The 24,406-nt window shown below is 43.4% G+C and overlaps 1 protein-coding gene across 1 annotated transcript in view; it reads left to right on the top strand.

The window, feature by feature from the left end:
* Window positions 1-24,406, top strand: part of LOC144495324 (EGF-like repeat and discoidin I-like domain-containing protein 3) — a 251,911-nt gene that overhangs the window by 159,554 nt on the left and 67,951 nt on the right. Inside the window, exon 7 of the mRNA XM_078215423.1 lies at window positions 15,914-16,069. Within this exon, the coding sequence (XP_078071549.1) occupies window positions 15,914-16,069 (156 nt within the window). The remainder of the gene's footprint in view (window positions 1-15,913; window positions 16,070-24,406) is intronic.

The following is a 24,406-nucleotide window of genomic DNA, read 5'->3' on the forward strand; positions in this document are numbered from 1 at the left end:
TTCCAATAAAATAGATGAATTGGCAACTCAAATAGAAATAAATGTGTATGATCTGATAGCCAGTACAGGGACATAGCTGCAAGATGACCATGACCAGGCAATGACCTTCTCCAGAAAGACAGAATCTAACCATCGACCCTTCACATTCAATGGCATTACCCATCACTGAATCCTTTGCTATCATCATTCTAGGGGTTAACGTTGACCAGAAACTCAACTGGAGTAGCCATATAAATACTGTGGCTACAAGAGCAGGTCAGAGGTTAGGAATCTTGTGGCAAGTAACTCACTTCCTGTTTTCCAACAAAACTCAAGAAACTCAACACCATCCAGGACAAAGCAACCCGTGTGGTTGGTACACTTTCCACAAACATTCATTCCCCCCATCCCTGACGCACAGTGGCTATACCAACATTTATTGCCCATCCCTAGTTGCCCATGAGAAGATGGTTGTAAGCTGCCTTCTTGAACTGCTGCGGTCCCTGAGGTGTAGGTGCACCCACAGTGCTGTTAGGGAAGGATTTCCAGGATTTTGACCCAGTGACAGTGAAGGAATGGTGATATATTTCCAATTCAGAATGATGAGTGACTTAGCGGAGAATCTCTAGGTGGTGGTGTTTCCTGGTATCTGCCTCTCTTGTCCTTCTGGATGGCAGTGGCTTGGAAGGTGCTGTCTAAAGAACCTTGGTGTTTTCCTGTGGTGCATCTTATAGATGGTACACAGAGCTGCCATTATTCGTTGGGGGTGGAGGGATTGAATATATTTGGAGAAGGGGTGGCAATCAAGTGGGCTGGTTTGTCTTGGATGGTGTCAAACGTGTTTTTTGAATTGATTTGATTTATTATTGTCACATGTATTGGGATGCAGTGAAAAGTATTGTTTCTTGCGCACTATACAGACAAAACACACCGTCCATAGAGTACATAGGGAAGAAGGGAAGGAGAGGGTGCAGAATATAGTGTTATAGTCATAGCTAGGGTGCAGAGAACGATAAGTGAAAGATATATGATAGGTCCATTCAAAAGTCTGATGGCAGCTGGGAAGAAGTTGTTATTGAGTCAGTTGGTATGTGATCTCAGACTTTGTATCATTTTCCCGACAGGGCGGCACGGTAGCACAGTGGTTAGCGCTGCTGCTTCACAGCTCCAGAGACCTGGGTTCGATTCCCGGCTTGGGTCACTGTCTGTGTGGAGTTTGCACATTCTCCTCGTGTCTGTGTGGGTTTCCTCCGGGTGCTCCGGTTTCCTCCCACAGTCCAAAGATGTGCAGGTTAGGTTGATTGGCCATGCTAAAATTGCCCTTAGTGTCCTGAGATGTGTAGGTTAGAGGGATTAGTGGGTAAAATGTAGGGCCTGGGTGGGATTGTGGTCGGTGCAGACTCGATGGGCCGAATGGCCTCTTTCTGTGCTGTATGGATTCTATGATTCTATTCTATGATTCTAAGAAGGTGGAAGAGAGAATGCCCAGAGTGCATGGGATCCTTGATTATGCTGTCTGCTTTTCCAAGGCAGCGGAAAGTGTCGGCGGAGTCAATGGATGGGACGCTGGTTTGCTGGGTTATGTTCACAACCCTTTATAGGTTCTTGCGGTCTTGGTCAGAGCAGTGCTAAGGTTTCAACTATTTACAATTTATATCAATGACTTGGATAAAGGGACTGAATGTATGATTGTTAAATTTTCTGATGATACAAAGATAGGTATAAGTCGTGACGAGAACAAGAGTTTGCAAAGAGATAATATGGACAGGTGAAGTGAACGGGCAAAAAATTGGCAGGTGGAGTATAATGTGGAAAAATGTGAACTTGTCCATTTTGGCAGGAAGAATAGAAAAACAGAATATTATTTAATGGAGAGAAATTGCAGTACTCTGAGCTACAGAAGGGTCCAGGGATTCTGGTACATGAATCATAAAAAGTTAGTACACAGTTACAGCAAGTGATTCAGATAGCCAATGGAATGTTATCATTTTGCTACAGTTATTACAGGGTATTGGTGAGAGCACATCTGGAATACTGTATAGAGTTTTGGTCTCTTATTTGAAATAAGATGAAAATGCATTGAAGCAGTTCAGAGAAGGTTCATCTGACTGCTACCTGAGGTGGGGAAGTTATCTTATGAGGAAAGGTTGGACAGGCTGGGGCAGTGTCCATTGGAGTTCATAAGAACAAGAGATGATCTTATTGAAATATACATGATTCTGAAGGGGCTTGACATAGTGGATGCTGAAAGAATGATTCTCCTTGTGGGAGGCACTAGACATAAGGGACATAGTTTCAAAGAAGGGGTCTCCCATTTATGATGGAGATGAAGAGAATTATTTTCTCTCAGAAGGTCATGAGTCTTTGGAACTCTCTTTTCCAGAGAGCAATGGAGGCAGGGTCAATGAAAACTTTTAAGGCAGAGATAGATTCTCAACTAACAAGGGTGTCAAAGGTTATCTGGAGAGGCAGGAATGAGGAGATGAGATTACAATCAGATGAGCCATGCTCTTATTGAATGGCAGAGCTGGGTTCAAGGGCCTGCTCCTGTGTCCAATTGAATCCAAAGCTGGATCTTCATCTCCAGAAAGACTGCACTGGTCACTCCTACCAGTACTGTCATGGATAGATGCATCTGTGACAGGTAGATTGGTGACATTATGACCAAGTAGGTTTGTTCCTTTTGTTGGTTCCCTCACCACCTGATATAGGCCCATTCTCACAGTTATGTCTTCAGGATTTTGCCTGCTTGGTCAGTAGTGGTGCTGCTGAACCACTCTTTGTGATATACATTGAAGTCCAATACCCAAAGTACATTCTGTGTCCGTGTAACCTCTGTACTTCGTCCAAATGGTGTTAGCATGCATTCACACCTGTTTTCTGCATCGAGGCCCTCTTCCTTCCCAGAACCTTCCCCCTGAGTGCCCTGATCACCTCCACAGCGCCTCCAATCTCTGCCACTACTCTACAATGTCCCATTATCCTCCCAGTACCAACAGGCTCCAATCTGCCCCACCATCATGAGGCCTCTCATTCAACCCCCACCTGAGGTCTTTGATCCTCCCCACCCCTTACTGGATGCTTCGACCTCCGACCTCTCAGGCTCCAGCCTTCTCCCCCAGATTGGCATCCCACTCCCCTCCTTCCCCAATTGATCCACACCTCTGGATGAACCACTCTGATCAACCTTCACCATTCAACCCCCACCATGGACTTGTCAGCTGCTTCGAACAGCACTGACCAGCTTCCCACCCGATTGGTGATCGAGCCTGGCAATCAGGCTGGTCCGCAGGCAGAGTTCTGATCAGAAATATAAGTGAGTCGGGGTGGGGCAAAACCAAATTGTGGGTTCCCTAGTATTCATCGTGGGTCAGTGCCTCCAAGAAATATAAGTCAAGGAAACAATAGTAATTTATCCACTTGCTAAAATAGGGGTGGTCTATCTTTTTGTCCCAGAATATGATTGAATATATAAAGCTTCCCAAATCTTGTCTTGTGTAAAACCACAATTTGTAACTGCTGTTGATCTGAAATTGAAAAAAACAGGTAAGTGCACTGAGGATAGTTTGAAAAGTAACGGCATTTTCCTGTAGCAGATAAGCACAAATGTTACGCTGGCGTTTGCAGGAGTGAAGCTAAAAACATCCTGTCCTCCATGGGGTGTAGTATTTTCAACATTCTTGTAAATTCTTTTCACTTTTAAATGTTTAGTTTAATGTCAGTTTGCCCAGTTCACTCGACGACTAGCGTAGTTTAGGGTGATGTCAACAGCATGGGTTCAATCCCCATACTCTCTGCTGTCACTCTTAATTAGGTCCTATCTCCTCACCTTACTCCACTATGGTGATCATGGCATGGGCTATGATTAGCAATCCTAGGTCAACAAGGATGCGACATGGAAAGCGGGAGAGAGGATCTCTAATTTTCCTTGTCAAATATATGGCTCCTCTTCCATTCTTCGTTCCCATTTCAGTGTTTTATTTTCCTGCATCACTTAGCCTCCATTCTTTGAGTATATCAGAACGTGAGCATTTTTTTCCCCAGTGTGCTTATTTGTATTTTCAGTGACCCACATTAGTTAATAGCTTGATGTTTTGAGATTCCACCTTGAACACTTAAAGCTACCTGACAACTGCTTCCAATTTAGCTCCAAGCGTTCTACAGATGCTTTCCTATCTCGACAGCACATCTTGATGGTACCATTGATGGTAAACAGAAGCTCAGGAGCCTCGACTCAATTGGAATGTTTAGCAAGGTCATTATTAGATATTTCAGTGCAAAACATTTTTGTTTTTTTTTTCAATGTAGGTGCAGCAAATGTGACAAATGCTGGCCCACATTTTCCACTAGGCTGTACACTTGAGAATAACAAGGACGTAGAAAGTAGCAGGTAGACTTATTAGCATGCAAGATGTGCTTAAGAAAGCAAATAAGTAAATGTAATCAGTACTTTGAGAGGGAGGAGCCATGGCCTGACAGAGATGGGGATGGAAAATGGGCTGGTATGTTCAACAGTTTTAAGCACAAGATTGGAATGTAAATAATAGGAAGGAAGCGTGGGTGAGTAGAGTTCTAGCAAGTGGTCAGGAGGAATGTGTACAGCATGGAAAATACATGCTTGTTTCCAGTGACCAAGTATTACTCTGTGCATAATTCTGCAGAAAGCATAGCCTTGTACTTCACAAAAAGCTCAAAGACAGGTCACGTTGCAGAGTCAGAAGTGTCAGTAATAGCCAGGCCTCAAATTCCCAGCGGTAAATTTGTGAAGAATTCATCGCTGGCACTTTGTTAGCGGATCATTATAATTTTAAATGTTCTTTCACTTCAGGTAAAATTATGACAACCTCTTCAAATTGTTTTGTAAAACTTAACCAGGGCAGGGAGTATACATCATGCCAGCTTTCCAGGTGTTGATAGGGCTGATTTTTCAGAGTCTGCTTCCAATAAAGCATTTATTTTTAATTCCACATCAGGCCAGGCAGAGCAGGGGTACTCTGGCAAGCTACATGGCAATCCTAAAGTCTGTTGTCCCACAACTGCCTCCCGATCAACCTTCCTCATCCGAGACATTTCTGTAAACCACTAGCAGCAGGCCAACCAACCCAAATTACTTCATGATAAAACAGCAAGTGGCCTGTGGAGGTATGACAGGCAGCTTACTGCAATCGTTAAAGTGAAGCCCAATTAAGGCGCATCATCCAGCTTCAGACCTCCTGGTTGAGGAGGATGCTGCATGCACATTTTGTTCTTCCTCATTCTCTTTCCGAGCCTGACCAAAAGGTAGCTTTAAAGTTGAAAGAGATTGACTGCCAGTGTCTTTTATCACCTACCTTTACAGCCAGAATTGAGAAAATCTGTCAGACCACCCCTGCCAAACACATGGGACCTGTTCGAGTGATTTTGTTATTGATTGGTGAGACAGACTAACAAAGTACTTTTTGTTTGCAGTCTGTTGAGAAACAACAGCAAAGCTTAGCTCCAGCTTATTAACCACCAATTTGTCTGGGTTTTTTTTTCAAACATCTGTAAATGTGCTTTGCTTGTACCCTGACATGGTGGAGCAATGGTCAACAAAGTCCAAAACACGGCAAGCTCAGACACCCTGCATTAACTTCCAAAATAAAGTGTCAGCTGTCATTGGGGTACACAAAGGAGAGAACTGAACTTATATTGATAACAGCATGTCATCCGCAAAGCATCCAACAACACTTTACAGTGCGTTCCACTTGAGGTGCATTTACTCTTGTTACATAGCCTACCTGCATGCATCTGAGATATACAGAGAGTAAATGAATGAGAGATAAGATAAACTGCTTTCGGTGATGTGGTTGAGGGGCAAATGTTGACAAGGACTTTGAGCTGCGAGGTGAATAGCTCATCTTGCAATTACAAATGATATAGAGGGACAAGATGCAGCCTTATCTGAACCAGGTGTTATATTGAAGCAGGCAGATAACTAATTGCCTTTTCTCACAGCACGCCGTACTTTCTTGATACAGACTCTTGTTGCTAATGGTGTTCCTAGGTAACCCATGCACTTCAGGAATCTGCTGTGGTGATTATCAAATGCCTTCCAGAAGCAAAGATTCAGCTTAAATGGTAACTGCCATTCTTTGTTCAGTGATATTACGGAGAGTGAAGATCTTGTCAATAAACAATCTGTTCTGACGAAAACCGCATGAGTCTTCCTGAATTCTGCCGTCTAATGTCCCCATTCATCATTGAAAGTAATGTATGGAAAAGCTTGCAGCAGTCAGATAGTGAAGCAACATCAGTTGTTGCCATCACTTTTGTCCTTTCTATTGTGCTTGACAATGGTTTCCTTTGTCTAGACTTTTGGTGTTATTTCTAGATTTTTAAAAATGTAGGATGTTAGCTAAGTTTTCATCTCTATTTCTTTGAGTAATTCTGCACAAATGTGACCCTCTCCGAGTGATTTGTTTACAGTAGCCACAAATCTCATTGGACGTTTACCACAAGTGACCTCCAGCTGAGGCACCTTCTCAATGGAGTTATATCCTACTGTCTGGAGATGGAGTCAGAGTCATAGACTGGGATTTTCCAGGCCCCCTGTGGTTTGTTTTCCCGTGAAGGAGGTGGCTCGCCACTGGTCGCCAACGGGATCTTCCAGTCCCATCAAAGTATACAGCATTTTGCATGGCTTGCCTGGTCTGCCATGGGGAACCTGCCGCTGGGTGTCACCTTCATCAGGACCAGAAGATCCCGCAAGTGGGAATGGCCAGAAAATCCTGCCCATAGAGTCATTTACAACATGGAAAGAGGCCATTTAACCCATCAATTCCATGCTGGTTCCCCACAGAGCAATCCAATCAATGTCATTTCTTGCTCTATTCACATAGTTCTACAATTTTGTTTTCCTATCACTGATTGTCTCTGCTTCCACCACCCTTATGAGCAGTGAATTCCAGGTTATTCCCACTTGTGAATGTTAAAGATTTTGTGGAAGTACTTACTTCGTTTCTATATCTTCCAGTTTGGTGACAAAGTATTCTTTTTGATGAACCCTCACTGGGATGTTCCTCTTATAGAGTGCCCTGATAACTCTCCTTACTACAACCATTCCTTCACATTAAACTTGTTTTGTCAGTGTAATTTATTTTGTCATTACGTGTTGAAAATTTAATTACTTATCTTTTGCTGTGACTTCTCAATTAGCATCTGCGCCAAATATATTCAGGAGGTTGAGCTTGGTCCCTCTCTATTCAGTGACTGCATATCAAAAAGTGTTAGTGCTGGAGCAGCATTCATTTCTGCATTTCATATAGTCCAGAACCAACTTATAAATCACTGGAATCTCAAAGCACTCAATGAATCCTTAACTCTATCACAGTAACTCCTTACTAAAGAAGTGTCTGGGGTTTTCCACCAACCCAAGGGTACAGAAGTCAATGTTCCCTTGATTTGATTCACCAAACTGCCTAATAGTTTCAACTGAGTTTCAGATCAAATTGCCAATCACAGTTAGGATGCCCACTGAGTGAATGAATTAATCCTTTCTTGCCAGATTATCAAGAGAAAAGGTCAGTTATCAACAATTATTTAGTTACTGCAAACCACAATTATCACCTGTTTCAAACATTGAACATGCAACAGCTTACATATATATATATTATAGACAGAGTTACCGAGCAATTTGACTAACGCAAAATTAACGAATAAGAGGGTGTAAATCAGTCAGTGTTTCATTGTGACACAGTATTAACGGCTTTGCTGAACACAAAATTAACATTGAGGCCAGTGTCTGAGACAACTGCAAATTGGTGAGATTACTCTGGAAATAAACTTCTTAGAAAGATGTCCAGTTAAAGTGTTGGATCATCAGTCTGGTGAGCAGATGGTCCATGTAGCAGTAGCTAACAACATTTCCAGAACATGGATGATTTTGTCTTTGTGTGTGGCATGGTTGAGTTGATCATTCCTACTCCCCTGGGATGACAGTGCCAGTTGCTGGAATATCAAGTTGTCAAACCTTTGGATTATCCGTTTCACTTGGATCCTCTGTTCAGGCTGAATCCACCTTATGCATGAGTGACTGTATCTAAGCTAGAAGGCTTAACTCTCACTAGCCTTGATCTCACGCAACCTGTACAATGAAGTGACGCACACATCTCTGCCAATAATTTGCTGCTATAGCTGTGCAATTTGACTTACATAACCTCTTACTATGTCTTCAATATCTTTTGTACTTTTAAAGTTACCCTTCTACATCTATTAGGATAAAGAATACCACTGAGGAAAATAGGATAATGCCCTAATCCCAAGGAGAAGCTAAATCTAATGAAAATAAATAAGGTTCGCTGAGCAATGTCTCAAGTACTCTCTTTATATACATTAAATTTAAAGAAAAAACCCTTTCCATTCAGATGTCCAATCTGTTTAACCCAGGGTTTTGTTTCTTTTCGTGGCAATAATTTCTAATACTCAACTAAGTGTCTTGAAAGGTGTCTTAGCTAATGATGCAAACATGTTCAGGGTTACCAAGTTTTACTTTGCCACTAACTTCTTGATGCTTCTTTTAATGAAGGCCCTCAACCCTTCTGGATAACATACAGTGCATTAATGGCATGCCACACAATCCAGTGGGTTATCTCTATGAGTGAAAGCACAAGAGATGAACGTGAAATTGCGAGGTACAAATGGATGCAACATGGAATTCCTCTCAACACCATCTTCTCTTTTGTCTTTGAGCAGGCAGGGTAAGCTACAACCAGTGAGAACGTGAGAAGACATGAATGGGTCGCCCACATCTGAAGATCTTGACAGGGTTTGAGGAGAGGGCAGCCCCGCTGGCAGTTGTGGAGCAGGACTGGCTATTGGAGATGGGGATTTGGGATGGATTTGGATGGTCTGGATTGGATGGACTAGATTTGGGTCTCCAACCAGTAAGGATTCATCCATGGAATAGAAACCACAGGGACAAGGATACCGCTATGTTGGAGGTCGCTCGTGCTGTTACTCGTGCTCTCCTCTCTCGCTTACTGGTGCCAGCAGGAAGATGCCAATGCCCGAACCAGAAGAACCACTGTCAGGCCTCAGCTCAGGCCCAAGCCTGGAGATGAATTAGAAGAGACACAAGAAGAGAGGTGTGCAACTGTAGAGGCATCAGAACAGATACTTTCACCCTCCTCCAGCCCAGAGATACACACCTCGGTGGAAATGAGTCCTGGTGTAGGAAGAGTTTCGCACTCCGGTGGTCACCGCATGGGCGTGTGTTCACAGCAGGAGGAGGCAAGGTCAGCCGAGCTCACTGGCATTCGGAGGACTGCTGGGAAAGAGGCACCTGTGAGGTCTGAGTCCAATGAAGGGCCTCTGGAGTTTCAACTGTGAGTCAGCAAAAGGCAGAGGAACATCAGGCAGTGGTGTTGCAGGAGGAATCGGCTGGCTGTTGGCTGATGAAGTAGTGTCAAACTGTGCATACATTGGGGTCTCCATGGGGAGAATGGCACCCTCCAGAGTGCTGAGCCTACCCTCATATAAGGACAAGAAAGGCATACCATTTTCAGAGGTTGATGGTGCCCTCGGAGCCTGAGTTCCTTTCCCTCTCCCCCTCCTCCCCATCGCGAACCCCACACACACACACCCATCCACCCTCCATCGCTCACTTCCACACAGCATTCAGTTCTCTGTGTGGAAGGGTGAAGGAGGCACAGAGGACACTCCAATGCAGAGTGGATGCACAACAGCGGGGCTCTGAGGCACAACGTTGTGCCATTGCCACTGTGGTCCATGTCCTCTGACATTCATTGGCTTCATTGTGGTCACTGTGAATAGTTGAAACTTTACTTACTGCGACAGAGCGAATGTAGTCGTTCATTCTCTTCCAGCATAGAAGGGCTGACCTGTGCTGGACACCATGGCACTGACAGCAGCGGTGACCTACCCCCACAAAGGGTTGGCTTCTCTGCTCAACCTTCAAAATACGGACACATGGGATTGAGGGTGATTTAGTGGTTTGGATCAGGAATTGGCTAGCTGTAAGGAAACAGAGGGTGGTGGTTGATGGGAAATATTCATCCTGGAGTTCAGTTATTAGTGGTGTACCGCAAGGGTCTGTTTTGGGGCCACTGCTGTTTGTAATTTTTATTAATGACCTGGATGAGGGTGTGGAAGGATGGATTAGTAAATTTGCGGATGACACTAAAGTCGGTGGAGTTGTAGACAGTGCGGAGGGAAGGGGCAGGTTACAGAGGGACAGAGATAAGCTGCAGAGCTGGGCTGAGAGGTGGCAAATGGAGTTTAATGCGGAAAAGTGTGAGGTGATTCACTTTGGAAGGAGTAACAGGAATAGAGTACTGGGCTAATGGAAAGATACTTGGTAGTGTGGATGAACAGAGGGATCTGGGTGTCCATGTGCATAGATCCCTGAAAGTTGGCACCCAGGTTGATAGGGTTGTTAAGAAGGCCGGTGTGTTAGCTTTTATTGGTAGAGGGATTGAGTTTCGGAGCCATGAGCTCATGTTGCAGCTGTACAAAACTCTGGTGCGGCCGCATTTGGAGTATTGCGTACAGTTCTGGTCGCCGCATTATAGGAAAGACGTGGAAGCGTTGGAAAGGGTGCAGAGGAGATTTACCAGGATGTTGCCTGGTATGGTGGGAAGATCTTATGAGGAAGGGCTGAGGGACTTGAGGTTGTTTTCGTTAGAGAGAAGAAGGTTAAGAGGTGACTTAATAGAGGCATACAAGATGATCAGAGGATTAGATAGGGTGGATAGTGAGAGCCTTTTTCCTCGGATGGTGATGGCTAACATGAGGGGACATAGCTTTAAATTGAGGGGTGAGAGATATAGGACAGATATTAGAGGTAGGTTCTTTACTCAGAGAGTAGTAAGGGCGTGGAATGCCCTGCCTGCAGCAGTAGTGGACTCGTCAACATTAAGAGCATTCAAATGGTTATTGGATAAACATATGGATGATATTGGAATAGTGTAGATTAGAGGGGCTTTGGATTGGTTTCACTGGTCGGTGCAACATCGAGGGCCGAAGGGCCTGTATTGCGCTGTAATGTTCTATGTTCTATGTTCTCCTCCCATCAGCTGGATAAAGAACACTCCACCTGACCTCCAACTGTTTGAGGAGGACGCACAGGGATGTGTCACTGAGTTTAGGCTCTGAAGGTCCCTGTCCTTGTCCCCTTCCGACTATCTTGATAGGCCTTGTGAGTAAGTTGGATGTCTGGCCACCTTTTAAATATGGCACCTGAATATGATGGCCGAGCGTCCCATCCACTGTGCGATACGTTGGGGAAACTACATAATTAATGATGGCAGGGCCGTAAGACACTGCAGGATTTCCCGTTGACCTCTGCAGCAGGAAACCCTCCCCTCCTCCCTTGCCATGGGATTAGAATTCAGCCTATGGAAACAGCACGGTCCTGACATCATACTGCCCAGTAGGCCCCTTCGTGATGCCAGGATGCTAAAATTGGACAACACCGACCCTGGCAAAACCTGCGGTGTCCATCCTTAGCAGAAGAAGCATGAAAAGCTGCTGGACTGTCCTGTACTAACATTCTTTAAGAGGCCAGGCATCCCGATTGTATGGACCCTTTTCTATTGGAAAGGGTCTGTGATGCGCGATTAAATCACTCGGGAGGCTGGATCGCACCCGGGAAATAAAGGCTTTTATTAGGAACAAGAATGGAGCATACTGCATAACAATACAATCCCAGACTAAGGGTCACTCGGCAATGCAGTGACCTTTATACTCCTACAGGTAGGCGGAGCCAACCGGAGTGTACCACAGAACAATACCAACAGGTAGAACACTCCAACCCTAACCCCAACAGTAACAACAGTAACATATGTACAAGTACCCATAGTGCTAACCATCTATGGTTCATCACAGTCTGAAAGTACTCTGGAGTGTTTTTAGAGATGATTTGGTGCATTTGACAACTGGCAGGGAGATGGAGCAGAGAGGGCAGGCTTCACACCATGCCCTCTGCTGGGTGAGACTGGATTGCTGCTCCTGCCTTAACAGTGACAGGAGGCCGACTAGCCGTCCAGTACACCCAGCACCTCGGTAGCACGCCCATTCAATGCTTTCATGTCTGCTGTCTGATCGAGGTCCTCATTTGATTCCCCTGCAGCAGTACTTGTCTGCCAACCCTCCCTTCTGTGAGCTGGCAAACAAATCATTCTTTCACCCTGGCCTGCTGACAACCTACCCACGCCCAGTATCTCACCTTGTGCTGATCCCACCTTTGTGCTGGCCTCCAAAGTAAGTGCAGTGCCAGTGTCTGAACTGCTGTCCTCCAGCCCATGGCCTCTGGGGGCATATCTATCAATCTGGATCTCTCTATGTATCCTGCCTGCTGTTCAGTTTGCAAAAATTTCCATTGCATCATTCTATTTTTTCCCACCTTCCCTGAAGAGTGAGCCTGCCTTAAAGAAGAGCAGGCTGCTTGTAGTACATGATTGACAAACATTGCCTTCATCTCCTGCTGTGTGCAGAGCTCGCTGGTAGAACTGAGAAGAGGAAATTGCCCTGAAGGTGAAGATAATGGTACCAAAATCACGCAGATGATGTGGATAGAACAATTACTCACCTCCATCTAAATGGACTCAAATCACAGCTTTGTATCAATGCATGGGAGTTTCTTTCATTTAAATAAACCACACTATTAATTAAGTTAATTTCCTTTTGTCTGGTCACCTCGAAGTCAGAACTCCATTTTGAGAACACATTGGGCAATTTACATGATAATTTCCTACAAAACTCAGGTTTTTCAATGTAAATTTCTTAATGACAGCCCAAGCATCTTTCATTCTGTTTTCCAGTCTATTCCAACCGCTACCAAATGTGTTTGGGAGCTGCAGTTTAAACTCTGCATTGGAATGATCTTTCAGGGTAGCAATGTTGATTCACTTGACATCTTCCTATGGTTAGCTGCTTTTACAGATGCACCATAGAAAGCATTCTTTCTGGTTGTATCACAACTTGGTATGGCCCCTGCTCTCTGCCCAAGACTGCAAGAAACTACAAACGGTTGTGAATGTAGCCAAATCCATCACTCAAAACAGCCTTCCATCTATTGACTCTGTCTATACTTCCCACTGACTCGGCAAAACAGCCAGCATAATTAAGGACCCTCCGCCCCCGGACATTCTCTCTTCCACCTTCTTCTGTCTGGAAAAAGATACGAAAGTCTGAGGTCACGTACAAACTGACTCAAGAATAGCTTCTTCCCTGCTGCTGTCAGACTTTTGAATGGACCTACCTTGCATTAAGTTGATCTTTCTCTATACCCTAGCTATGACTGTAACACTACATTCTGCACTCTCTCGTTTCCTTCTCTCTGAACAGTATGCTCTGTCTGTATAGCGCGCAAGAAACATTACTTTTCACTATGTACTAATACATGTGACAATAATAAATCAAATCAAATCATTTTGATTTACATAGTATTAATCAGCAATTTCTAACCACCGGTAATGTAAGCACCGTGAAAAACATAAGAATGCATAAGGAAGATATCACTTTTACACAGAGACAGAAATTGTCAGTTTGATTCTTAATGGATATTGTCGGATGTTCATGTTTGTTTCAATGAATAAGAGAGTGTCAGCCATAACCAAATGGTTGAATTTCTATTTCTCATACCAATAGCATGTGTTCATGTAACCTCATTTTAATTTGAGGATTCAGTTGCGATTTTCCCAGCTCTGACGAAGGATCATCTAGACTCCAAACGTTGGCTCTATTCGCTCGCCACAGATGCTGTCAGACCTGCTGAGATTTTCCAGCATTTTCTGTTTTTGTTTCAGATTCCAGCATCCGCAATATTTTGCTTTTATCTGTTATATCATGATGTGTGTTGCAAAAGCTATCTTTATCTGAACCTTACAGACAAGAACTACAGGTGTTTGGCTGCTCTGGCCTCTAGCGTAATATATAAAACAATGTCTAACTACCCTGTTGGACACCCTTTGATATTAATGCATCTTGTTTGCCGATGAAGATTTGCATATCAAAAATAAACATAAACCTCTCTTTCTCATTGTTGTACAGATTTAGAAAATTAACAAAGAAGCTGCAAAAATAACCAGTTGTTTAATTTAACCTATCAGAATTTCTAATCCTGTTGTGAGTTGATCTGGGTCCTTAGAGATCCTCTTCCAAAATAGACTCAAACCAGTTCTCTTTATTAAAAAAAAAACTGGCAACCATCCTGCCCCATCCCTTTCTGCATTTGAGTTGTTCTTTGAATATGAAGCCAGGAATGAAGCTTGTGACTGGATAATGGTAATGTCGGTTGGGATGGTGTGTTTTCTCCCCGATATGTTTAGTAGCATTACATATTATCAACGACATATTGACAAATGCCCAATTTCTTTTTTGTGACAATCTTGTAACCAGAGTTTGGAAATTCCTACTCTGTACTTAATTTTAAAATCGTGAATTCCATTTGTAACTAGGTATTTATTGGGTGCTATTCAAGGGTGTTTGATCAGCATACAGACTCAGCTGTGTTCACTGGAACACTTTCTGCATGTTTATTTTTTGTTGGCAGTGGAGATTCTTTTCCAACCTTCATTGTACCTGGTTAATTTTAAACCTGCATATAAATTTTAATTTACTATACTGCACTTTCAAAAGACTGGTATACAAATCAGTCCATTACTTTTAACACTATGGTTGTGGTCAGGTGGACCAGAAAACATAAGCAACACTCTACAACAACTTATATCTGTATAGCGCTTAGGCAATAAAACATCCCTTGGCATTTTACAAGGAGCACAAAACATGAGACTGAGCCAGAAGAGGAGATATAGGGTGGGATTTTCTGGCCACGCGCGTCCTGGAAAATCCCCCCTCAGGTCAACGGACATTTCCAAGGTTCGCCTCTCTCCCGCTACAATTCCTGTGGTGGGCCCCAGAATGGGAAAATTCACCCTATTATGTCAGATGACCAAAAGCTTGGTCAAAGAGGTAGGTTTTAAGGAGTGTGTTTTTTAAATTCATTTATGGGATGTGGACATCACTGGCTGGGCCAGCATTCAGTGTCCATCCCTAATTACCCTTGAACTGAGTGGTTTGCTGGGCTATTTCAGAGGGCATTTAAGAATTAACCACATTATTTTGGATCTGGAGTCACATGTAAGCCAGACCAGGTAAGGATGGCAAATTTCCTTCCTTAAAAGGCATTAGTGGGTTTGTACAATGATCAACAATGATTTCTTGGTCACCATTAGACTTTTAATTTCTGATTCTTATTGAATTTAAATTTCACCATCTACCATGGTGAGATTTGAACCCAGGTCCCCATAGCATTACCTGAATCTCTGGGTTGCTAGTCCAGTAGCAATACCAGAACGTCACCGCCTCTCCTAAAGGAGGAAAATCAAGTATAAAAATGGCGACATTTAGGGGTGGAATTCCAGAACTTAAGATCTGGGCAGATCCACCAATGCTGGAGTGATTCAAATCAGAGATATCTAAGAGGTCAAAATGAGATGAATACAGATATCTTGCTGGGTGAGAGGAGATTCCAGGGATAGAGATAGGCCATGGAGAGATTTGAAAACAAGAATGTGAATTTTAAAATCAAGACGTTGTTTGACAGAGCCAATGTTGGATAGCTAGCACAGAGGTGATAGGTGAGTGGGACTTGGAGCAATTTATGATATGATATATGCAGCAAAATTTGAATGATCTCAAGTTTACAGAGGAAAGAATGTGGGACACCAGTCAGGAGTGCCTCGGTATCATCAAGCCTAAAGGTAATTAAGGCATGAATGATAGAATAGCAGTAATAGCAGATGAGCTGAGTGATGTTACAGAGGTGGAAATAGTGACGGTGTGGGTTAGATGCTCTTCTCTGTGTCAAATATGACACCAAAAACCTAAAATTGTTTCAGGAGTCAGAGCTGTACGGCCTTTAATTTTGTTAAAATCTTTTATTTTCCCTCAGATTAACCTGCAACGCACCATGAGAACCACAGGATTGATTAGCCAAGGTGCTAAGAGACTTGGCAGTCCAGAGTATGTGAAATCATACAAGATTGCTTACAGTAGTGATGGTAAAACTTGGACTACTTACAAAGTAAAAGGCACCTATGAGGACATGGTAAGATGAAAAGTTTGAAATGCCTTATGCTTTTACTTAAACATCGATCAGTAAATTATATTTCAGAATTTGAGAAAACATGATTCAAGTACATTCTGTTCTTTCCATGTACCTCAATTTTCTGTCTTTACTTTTCTTATCTTTGTGGTAATTTATGCTCAAGTACTTTTCCAGACAGCAGCAGCCATTTAGTATTTAACCCAAATGACTATAGATTTTTTTTGGGTCATCACGGTTTTAAGCTCAAACCTGTCGCTCACATGTTCCAGCACAGATCATTGCATTGTAATAAGGAGTAGTTGTTATTTCCATTTTTTCCATAGAATCCCTACAGTGCAAAAGGAGGCCATTTGGCCCATTGAGTCTGCACCGACTGTCTAACAGAGTATCTTATCCAGACCCTTTCCCCCGCCCTATCCCTGTAACCCTGCACAATAGTCATGGCTAATCCACCTAACCTACACACCTTGGGGCACTAAGGGGCAATTTAGCATGGCCAATCCACCCAACCTGCACATCTTTGGACTATGGGAGGAAACCTACGTAGACATGGGAAGAACATGCAAACTGCACACAGTCACCCAAGGTCAGAATTGAACCTGGCTCCCTGGCACTCTGAGACAGCAGTGCTAACCACTGGGCTACCCTGCTGCCCCAGTCTGAAGTGTTAAAGCCTGTTATGTGTATTTATATTACATGGAAACCATCTGTTCACCCAATATAGCCCTGTTGGTGATTTCACTGAACTTTAGCAGTAGTCTAACTCACATGTGCTCACTCTATTCCTGTACCTTATTATTTCTTTGTTTACATTTTCTCTGTTTCAAACACTGATTCTATACTTACTGCTACCTTCTTAGAACAAATTGGCCAATTGATCCTGTTTTGTATGATTCATAACACCATGCCGTGCGCACTTACCCTGAGTCAAGGGGAACTCAAGTGGGTTTTTCATCACTGTTAAAAATGGAAATGTTCAGCTTTTAGGAGTTGATCAATTTTCTTCATACAATAACAACCTTTTATCTGAAATGGAGCTGGCTATGGTACAACATGTTGTCTCCTCATTTAATTTAATCTACCTCATTTCAATAGATGGATGGACCGAGGTAGCATAAGTAAATAAAAAATTCCAATGTCTTAGTTTCTGTATTTGTGAGACAATTATACATCAAAAGTTTGAATAGCTGGTATTAGGTTATGTCGCTGAATCTTAGATTATAGCATTAAATTAACCTCAACAATTACCAGTAAGAGGATGTCAAACTGAGAATAATTAATGTATTTTCTGCCACATGCAAATCATGCTTAACTGGATGGATGATTTATCCTAACAAGCTTGAAGTAGAATGAAGGGTCAATGTTGGACGTAAACATATTGGTTTGTTTGTACAAACTAATATAGATTTTACTGTTTGTAATTTGCTTTCCAACTCAAATATCAAAAGAGACTTGCGATTACTTGCTTCTTTCTTGACAACATTTTGCAACCCTTTGTGAAGATTTTGCCTGAGAAGGAATTGTTAAGTTATATAAAATCCACTCCCCAGCTATTTTATTCTGCATACCTCAATGACAATGAAGTGTACAGATTGTTAAGTACATTGGTGCACACATCCAGAGTATGACCTATACAATCTTCCTGTATGCCTTGGTGGAACAAATAATGTTTCTTGAAGCTTGATGTGGCGAGTTGCGAAAATGTACCAAATGGTTTGTCTGATGAATGTCCCTTCAACATAGCAGAAGAGGGTCACCTGGCTTGAGGTGGCTCACCAGTTGTTGCTGAGAATGGGTAATCACCCCAGGGGATTGAATTCTGTCTCAGGCAAAAGGCATCTAGAATGCATGTAGTAAACATGTAGGGACTGGGGTAGCTGGGGAGCTGCTCTGGGGAGGTGACTGCTCACTACTGTACAGTTTTTCCTCATTTATAAGTATCCCCTGTGTTCCTGATGAAGTCTGTGAGTGTACATCATTACATTGGCGACAAGGATAGAATGGACTATGAGAACATTGCCTGTGGTCGACACATACAAGTATCCAGTTCTAATCAAAGTCTGAAGGAAAAAGATACTCTTTGGGGGAATAGTCTTTAACCTGGTGTTGTTAAAACTCTTACTTTGGGGGAATAGACCCTGTGAGATGTTGAGATAGCCAGACCCTGAGGGATCAATGCGGAACGAACCTGGATTGGTCGTACAGTCAGAAGCTTAGAAATATATAGAAAAAAATGAGAAAATAATCCTCAGAAGCAAGAGTTGTGATTTTGAGTTTAAGGAAATGTGGAACTCAAGTTTAAAAAAGACAAAGTTGCTGCCAAGTTTGTTTTGAAGAGACAAAGCAAAGAGCCGTGTTTTGGATGAAAAGAGAAAAATGTCCTAAGGAACTGCAAAGCATGTGCCAGAAATGTTGATAAATGAAAGGCTGAGATTAATGGGCTCCCGATCCAAGTAGAGCCTGCAATGGGTCTGGGTAGGAGTTCCTGCACTGAGAAAGAAAGTTATGAAATGAAAAGTGGCCCCTTGGATCACATCTCCAGTGAAATCAACAAAAATGGGCACATCAAAAAGCCGAGGGAAAGTGGACTCTTCAAATGGCCAGAAGAACAAAAGAAAGCTACAGAGGTCACTGAGAGAGTTTTCCAGTAATAAAAATGAGAAGTTTTGGAGGCTTGGAAAAGAAGAGCAGCCAGAATTCGAGCCAAAACTTCAAAAGGGCGAGAAAAACAGAAGCTTCTACCACTCAGTGAAAAAGAAGTTGACAGTCTTAAAGCGGTAATGCATTTAATGTGACAATGCACTTAAAGCAGCAATCACAAGAAAAAACAGTGAACAGCTGGGTCCTAGCACTGATTCCTGTGGTACCCCACGAGTCACTGCCCGCCAATTGGAAAAAGACCCTTTTATTCCTGCTCGTTGTTTCCTGACCAGTTTATTCCTACTGTTTCTGTACAGTTGTAGTACATTCTTATGAAGGGCAAAGGTCGGGCAAACATTGCCAGACCTCCCTGGATCACAAAGCAGGAAAAGGGGGCATCTCACAGATGCCAAATTGATAATGAAATGGGAACGAGACTGAAAATAGTTTATCCACAGGGAAAATGAAGAAGAAAACGAGAGGCAAGAGGGAGTATGAGAAAAGATTGGCGACTATCCAAACGTCTTTAGGCATAAAAAGGGTAATATAGAGAACGAGTCAATAAGGGCTCAAAAAGTGACACTGGAGATAGAGGGCATGGTTGAGGTACTAAATGGGTGCTTAGCAACTCATTTCAATAGATGGATGGACCAAGGAAGCATAAGTAAATTAAAAATTCCAATGTCTTTGTTTCTGTATTTGTGAGACAACTATACATCAAAAGTTTGAATAGCTGGTATTAGGTTATGTCGCTGAATCTTAGATTATAGCATTAAATTAACCTCAACAATTACCCAGTAAGAGGATGTCAAACTGAGAATAATTAATGTATTTTCTGCCACATGCAAATCATGCTTAACTGGATGGATGATTTATCCTAACAAGCTTGAAGTAGAATGAAGGGTCAATGAAATAAGATTTTGCCAATGTCACAGTAAAAGAAGAGGTATTTGAAAAATTGGATAGTCTTTTAGATATATAAAAGTTGACTATAATTTAAAACTAATGGGCAGGATTTTATGGCCTTGCTCGAGTGAGACCAGAAAATCCTGCCTGAGACAACATACATTTCCATTGTCCACCCCTTGCCCGCTTTGACAAAGTCCCACATGGCAGGTTGGTTAAGAAGGTTAAGGCTCATGGGATACAAGGAGAAGTGGCTAGATGGGTGGAGAACTGGCTTGGCCATAGGAAACAGAGGGTAGTGGTCGAAGGGTCTTTTTCCGGCTGGAGGTCTGTGACCAGTGGTGTTCCGCAGGGCTCTGTACTGGGACCTCTGCTATTTGTGATATATATAAATGATTTGGAAGAAGGTGTAACTGGTGTAATCAGCAAGTTTGCGGATGACACGAAGATGGCTGGAATTGCGGATAGCGAAGAGCATTGTCGGGCAATACAGCAGGATATAGATAGGCTGGAAAATTGGGCGGAGAGGTGGCAGATGGAGTTTAATCCGGATAAATGTGAAGTGATGCATTTTGGAAGAAATAATGTAGGGAGGAGTTATACAATAAATGGCAGAGTCATCAGGAGTTTAGAAACACAGAGGGACCTAGGTGTGCAAGTCAACAAATCCTTGAAGGTGGCAACACAGGTGGAGAAGATGGTGAAGAAGGCATATGGTATGCTTGCCTTTATAGGACGGGGTATAGAGTATAAAAGCTGGAGTCTGATGATGCAGCTGTATAGAACGCTGGTTAGGCCACATTTGGAGTACGGCGTCCAGTTCTGGTCGTCGCACTACCAGAAGGACGTGGAGGCATTGGAGAGAGTGCAGAGAAGGTTTACCAGGATGTTGCCTGGTATGGAGGGTCTTAGCTATGAGGAGAGATTGGGTAGACTGGGGTTGTTCTCCTTGGAAAGACGGAGAATGAGGGGAGATTTAATAGAGGTATACAAGATTATGAAGGGTATAGATAGGGTGAACAGTGGGAAGCTTTTTCCCAGGTCGGAGGTGACAATCACGAGGGGTCACGGGCTCAAGCTGAGAGGGGCGAAGTATAACTCAGACATCAGAGGGACGTTTTTTACACAGAGGGTGGTGGGGGCCTGGAATGCGCTGCCAAGTAGGGTGGTGGAGGCAGGCACGCTGACATAGTTTAAGACTTACCTGGATAGTCACATGAGCAGCCTGGGAATGGAGGGATACAAACGATTGGTCTAGTTGGACCAAGGAGCAGCACAGGCTTGGAGGGCCGAAGGGCCTGTTTCCTGTGCTGTACTGTTCTTTGTTCGATTCCATGGCGGGCGGAGTGGTAGAATTCCAGCGAATAAGTCACCAGGACCACATGCATACATTTAAGGATGATATGGGAGGTAAATATGGAAATTGCAGTGGCACTAGCCAAAATCCCAAAGCCCTCCTTAGAAACTGGGGTTGTGTCAGAGGACTGAAGAATTGAAAATCTAACACCAGTTTGGAAAAAGAAGTTACAAGGATAAATCCTGCAACTTGGACAAGTGTGGATTAATTAAGGAAATCTCTCATGGTAAAATTGTGTGGAACTGAGTGTAATGTGGTTGCTGCGGTTTACATGGACTTCAAGAGGCATTTGATAAATTGCCACATAATGGGCTTTTCAGCAAGTTGAAGAATACATGGGACAGTGGCAGCAGTGATACAGATTTGGTCGAGTGACAAGAAGCACAAAGTAGTGGTGAATAGTTGTTTTCAGACTGGAGGAAGGCAGAAAGTACAGCTCCCCATGGGTCATTACTCAGACCACTATTTATTTGATATATATTAAGGACCTTGACGAGGTTGTACCGGGACCAATTACAAAATGTTTTTTATTCGTTCATGGAATGTGAGTGTCACTAGCTGGGCCAGACCAGATCTAATTGCCCTTGAGAAGGTGATAGTGAGCTGCCTTCTTGAACCACTGCGGTCCATGTGGTGAAGGTACACTCTCAGTGCTGTTAGGAAGGGATTTCCTGGATTTTTACCCAATGACAGATTAGGAATGGTGATATATTTCCAAGTCAGGATGTTGTGTGACTTGGAGGGGAACTTGGAGGTGGTGGTGCTCACATTTGCCTGCTGCCTTTGTCTTTCTAAGTGGTAGAGGTTGTAGGTTTGTAAGGTGCTGTGGAATGGATTTTGGTTGAGTTTCTGCAGTGCATCCTGTAAAGGTACACACTGCTGTGCGCCGATGGTAGAGGGAATGAACTTTTATAGTGGTTGGTGGGGTGCCAATCAAGCGGGCTGTTTTGTCCTGGATGGTGCCAAGCTTCCTGAGTGTTGTTGAAGCTGAACCCATCCAGGCACGTGGTGGGTATTCCATCACATTCCTGACTTGTTCCTTGTAGGTGGTGGGCAGGCTTTGGGGAGTCAGGAGGTCAGCTGCTCTCAGAACTTCCAGCCACAATATTTACATGGCTAGTCCAGTTCAGTTTCTGGTCAATGTTAACCCCCAGGATATTGATAGTGGGGATTCAGTAGTCTCAACTGGGGAAAGGGCAGGTTTCTTGTCCAAGGCTTTGCCACACAATTCCACAGCCTGCCCTGTAGCATAAAATTGCTGCAAGGTCGGCAGGTAGGAACATGGAGGAAATCCCAGCCCTGCAATTTCACACTCCCCCACCCCACCTAAAAATCTGCCGAAGGGTATAAGATTCTGACCTTGGAGTACAAAAACACGGAAGGTATGATAAACCTTTATAAAACACTGGTTCATCCTCAGTTAGAGTATTGTGTCCAATTCTAGGCGCCGCACTTCTGGAAGGATGTGATGTCTGTAGTATGACAATTAAGGATCTCAGTCTGTTTTTACAGCCATAAAACACTGGGCAGTGGCAGGCTGGCCTGGGTACAGAGATCATTTTTGAAACGGCTTCTTACAAAGATGACAAGGAAGTTGGGGGAGTGGGTGAGGGCTCATCAATCAGTGGCTATTCACTCCTTCCAAGATGTCAACCCATCTTTTTATCCTCCCCACCTGCCCTGCAGACCCCACACCCCACACTCACTCTCCTCACACCTTAGGCTCTCCAATCTCTCCCCACCCTCAAAGCCTGGGACTTACCTGTCTCGGAAGACCATGACCTTCTTCCCTGGGCCTGCTTGTAGTCCTGGCAGCATCCACTACTGAATTCTGATGCTACTGGGGCTGCTGAGGTGCTGGCCAATCACAGTGGAGAACAGCTCCTCGGGTGGGACTTGCTGTTCACTGAAAAGTGGAACTCCGACCCTTAGCCTGTTGAGCTCATCACTAACATGTTATCATGGTGGAATAAGCTCTTTAAGCGTCACTCCGTTCAGGACTAACTTTCCCTCTCCCTCCATTCCCCCCTCTCCACCATGAAATCCAGCCCATTGTGACATTTTTGTAACTCCTTAAGTCGATTTTGAGGAGGTTTGAGTTCCAGGTCACAGCCATTCACCAGGTCAGAGTCATGGCAGATCTAAAGAGTGTCCAGGGCTCTGGAAATGTTTGAATGCCCATGTGATAGATATGGAAACAAGCTGATGTTATCATGCAGGAAGATCAAGAGTCAGAGAGCAAAGAAAATAGCACATTGAGGAAGAGTAAGGTATAATTCCAGTGCCTACAGTAGAAATTAAAGTCAGATATTTACAATTTGCTTTTATCTTTGATACAACGGCAGCTATGTCTATTATCTCAAAAGGAGATTACAATAAGTCTTTAATTCACAATCCCTTACTCTAAACTGGTGTTAAACCAACTAGTTATTCTAATAAGAGTATTCCAGTGTGAGGCGAAGTTAGTGTCAGAGTGGGATATGATGATACATCCTATTATTTGCCATTGGTAGTGATGGAAGGGAACAAAGTCTCGCTGATGGGAAGGATTGGCTTAAGGACATATGCGTAAACGGGGCCCAGCTATTTACAGTAAGGATCAGTAAGAGTATGTATGTGTGTCACTGAGGAAGTGGCAAGAAAGCACAGAATGGTCTTTGAGCAAGGATGACAAATAATGAAACAAGGCTGAAGTCAAGATAAAGGACAATGTGTAGGTAGGCTAGGCATGTGCCTTATGCGCAGATACAACACATCTAGTTGCCACTCAATTAAGTGCAACAACATACATCATAACTGAAACTGTCTGCTCAACTGGTTTCCTGTCCTTGCAAACATCACTCTGCCACACATCTGCTGACTGTAAAACCTGACAAGTTAGTTGAAACCAAACAGACTGCACCTCCCTTACCACTCCATGATGACCTGTTCAATCCACTTACCATCTCAGTGCCCTGTCTAGAGCAACCTTCCAGACCATGACCTATCAGTCCATATCCTTTGGATCAAGGAATGGGAAGCATGGGAAGTCACTAACAAGATTCTTGTGATAAACCATATCTGTGGGATGGCAGGCTTTGAACTGTCATGGCAACAGTGGTCCTTGGCAGATAGATTCAGGATAGACCAGAGCTTTGTGCAACCAACCTCCACTGCTGGGGCCTTAGTACAAACCCCTTAGGCACTTGTGGAAATTTCCACCGATGCTGCATAGTACCAAGGAGTGTCCCCTTTACCAACTAAGTGACAGACTACTCGGGAAATGGGGAGGCTATTGCTTGGCTTCAGATTCTGGATTCACTAAAATATAAAATAATATGTACTGATAGAAGCAGTAAGTAAAGAGCAAAATAGATTAGAAAGAACACGGGCAATTAGGAAGGCAAAGATCAAGGAATGGGTCACACGCATGGTGGTAGTTCAAGTAGCAAACT

The sequence above is a fragment of the Mustelus asterias genome, chromosome 6 (genome assembly GCF_964213995.1).
Source record: "Mustelus asterias chromosome 6, sMusAst1.hap1.1, whole genome shotgun sequence".
Taxonomy (NCBI): domain Eukaryota; kingdom Metazoa; phylum Chordata; class Chondrichthyes; order Carcharhiniformes; family Triakidae; genus Mustelus; species Mustelus asterias.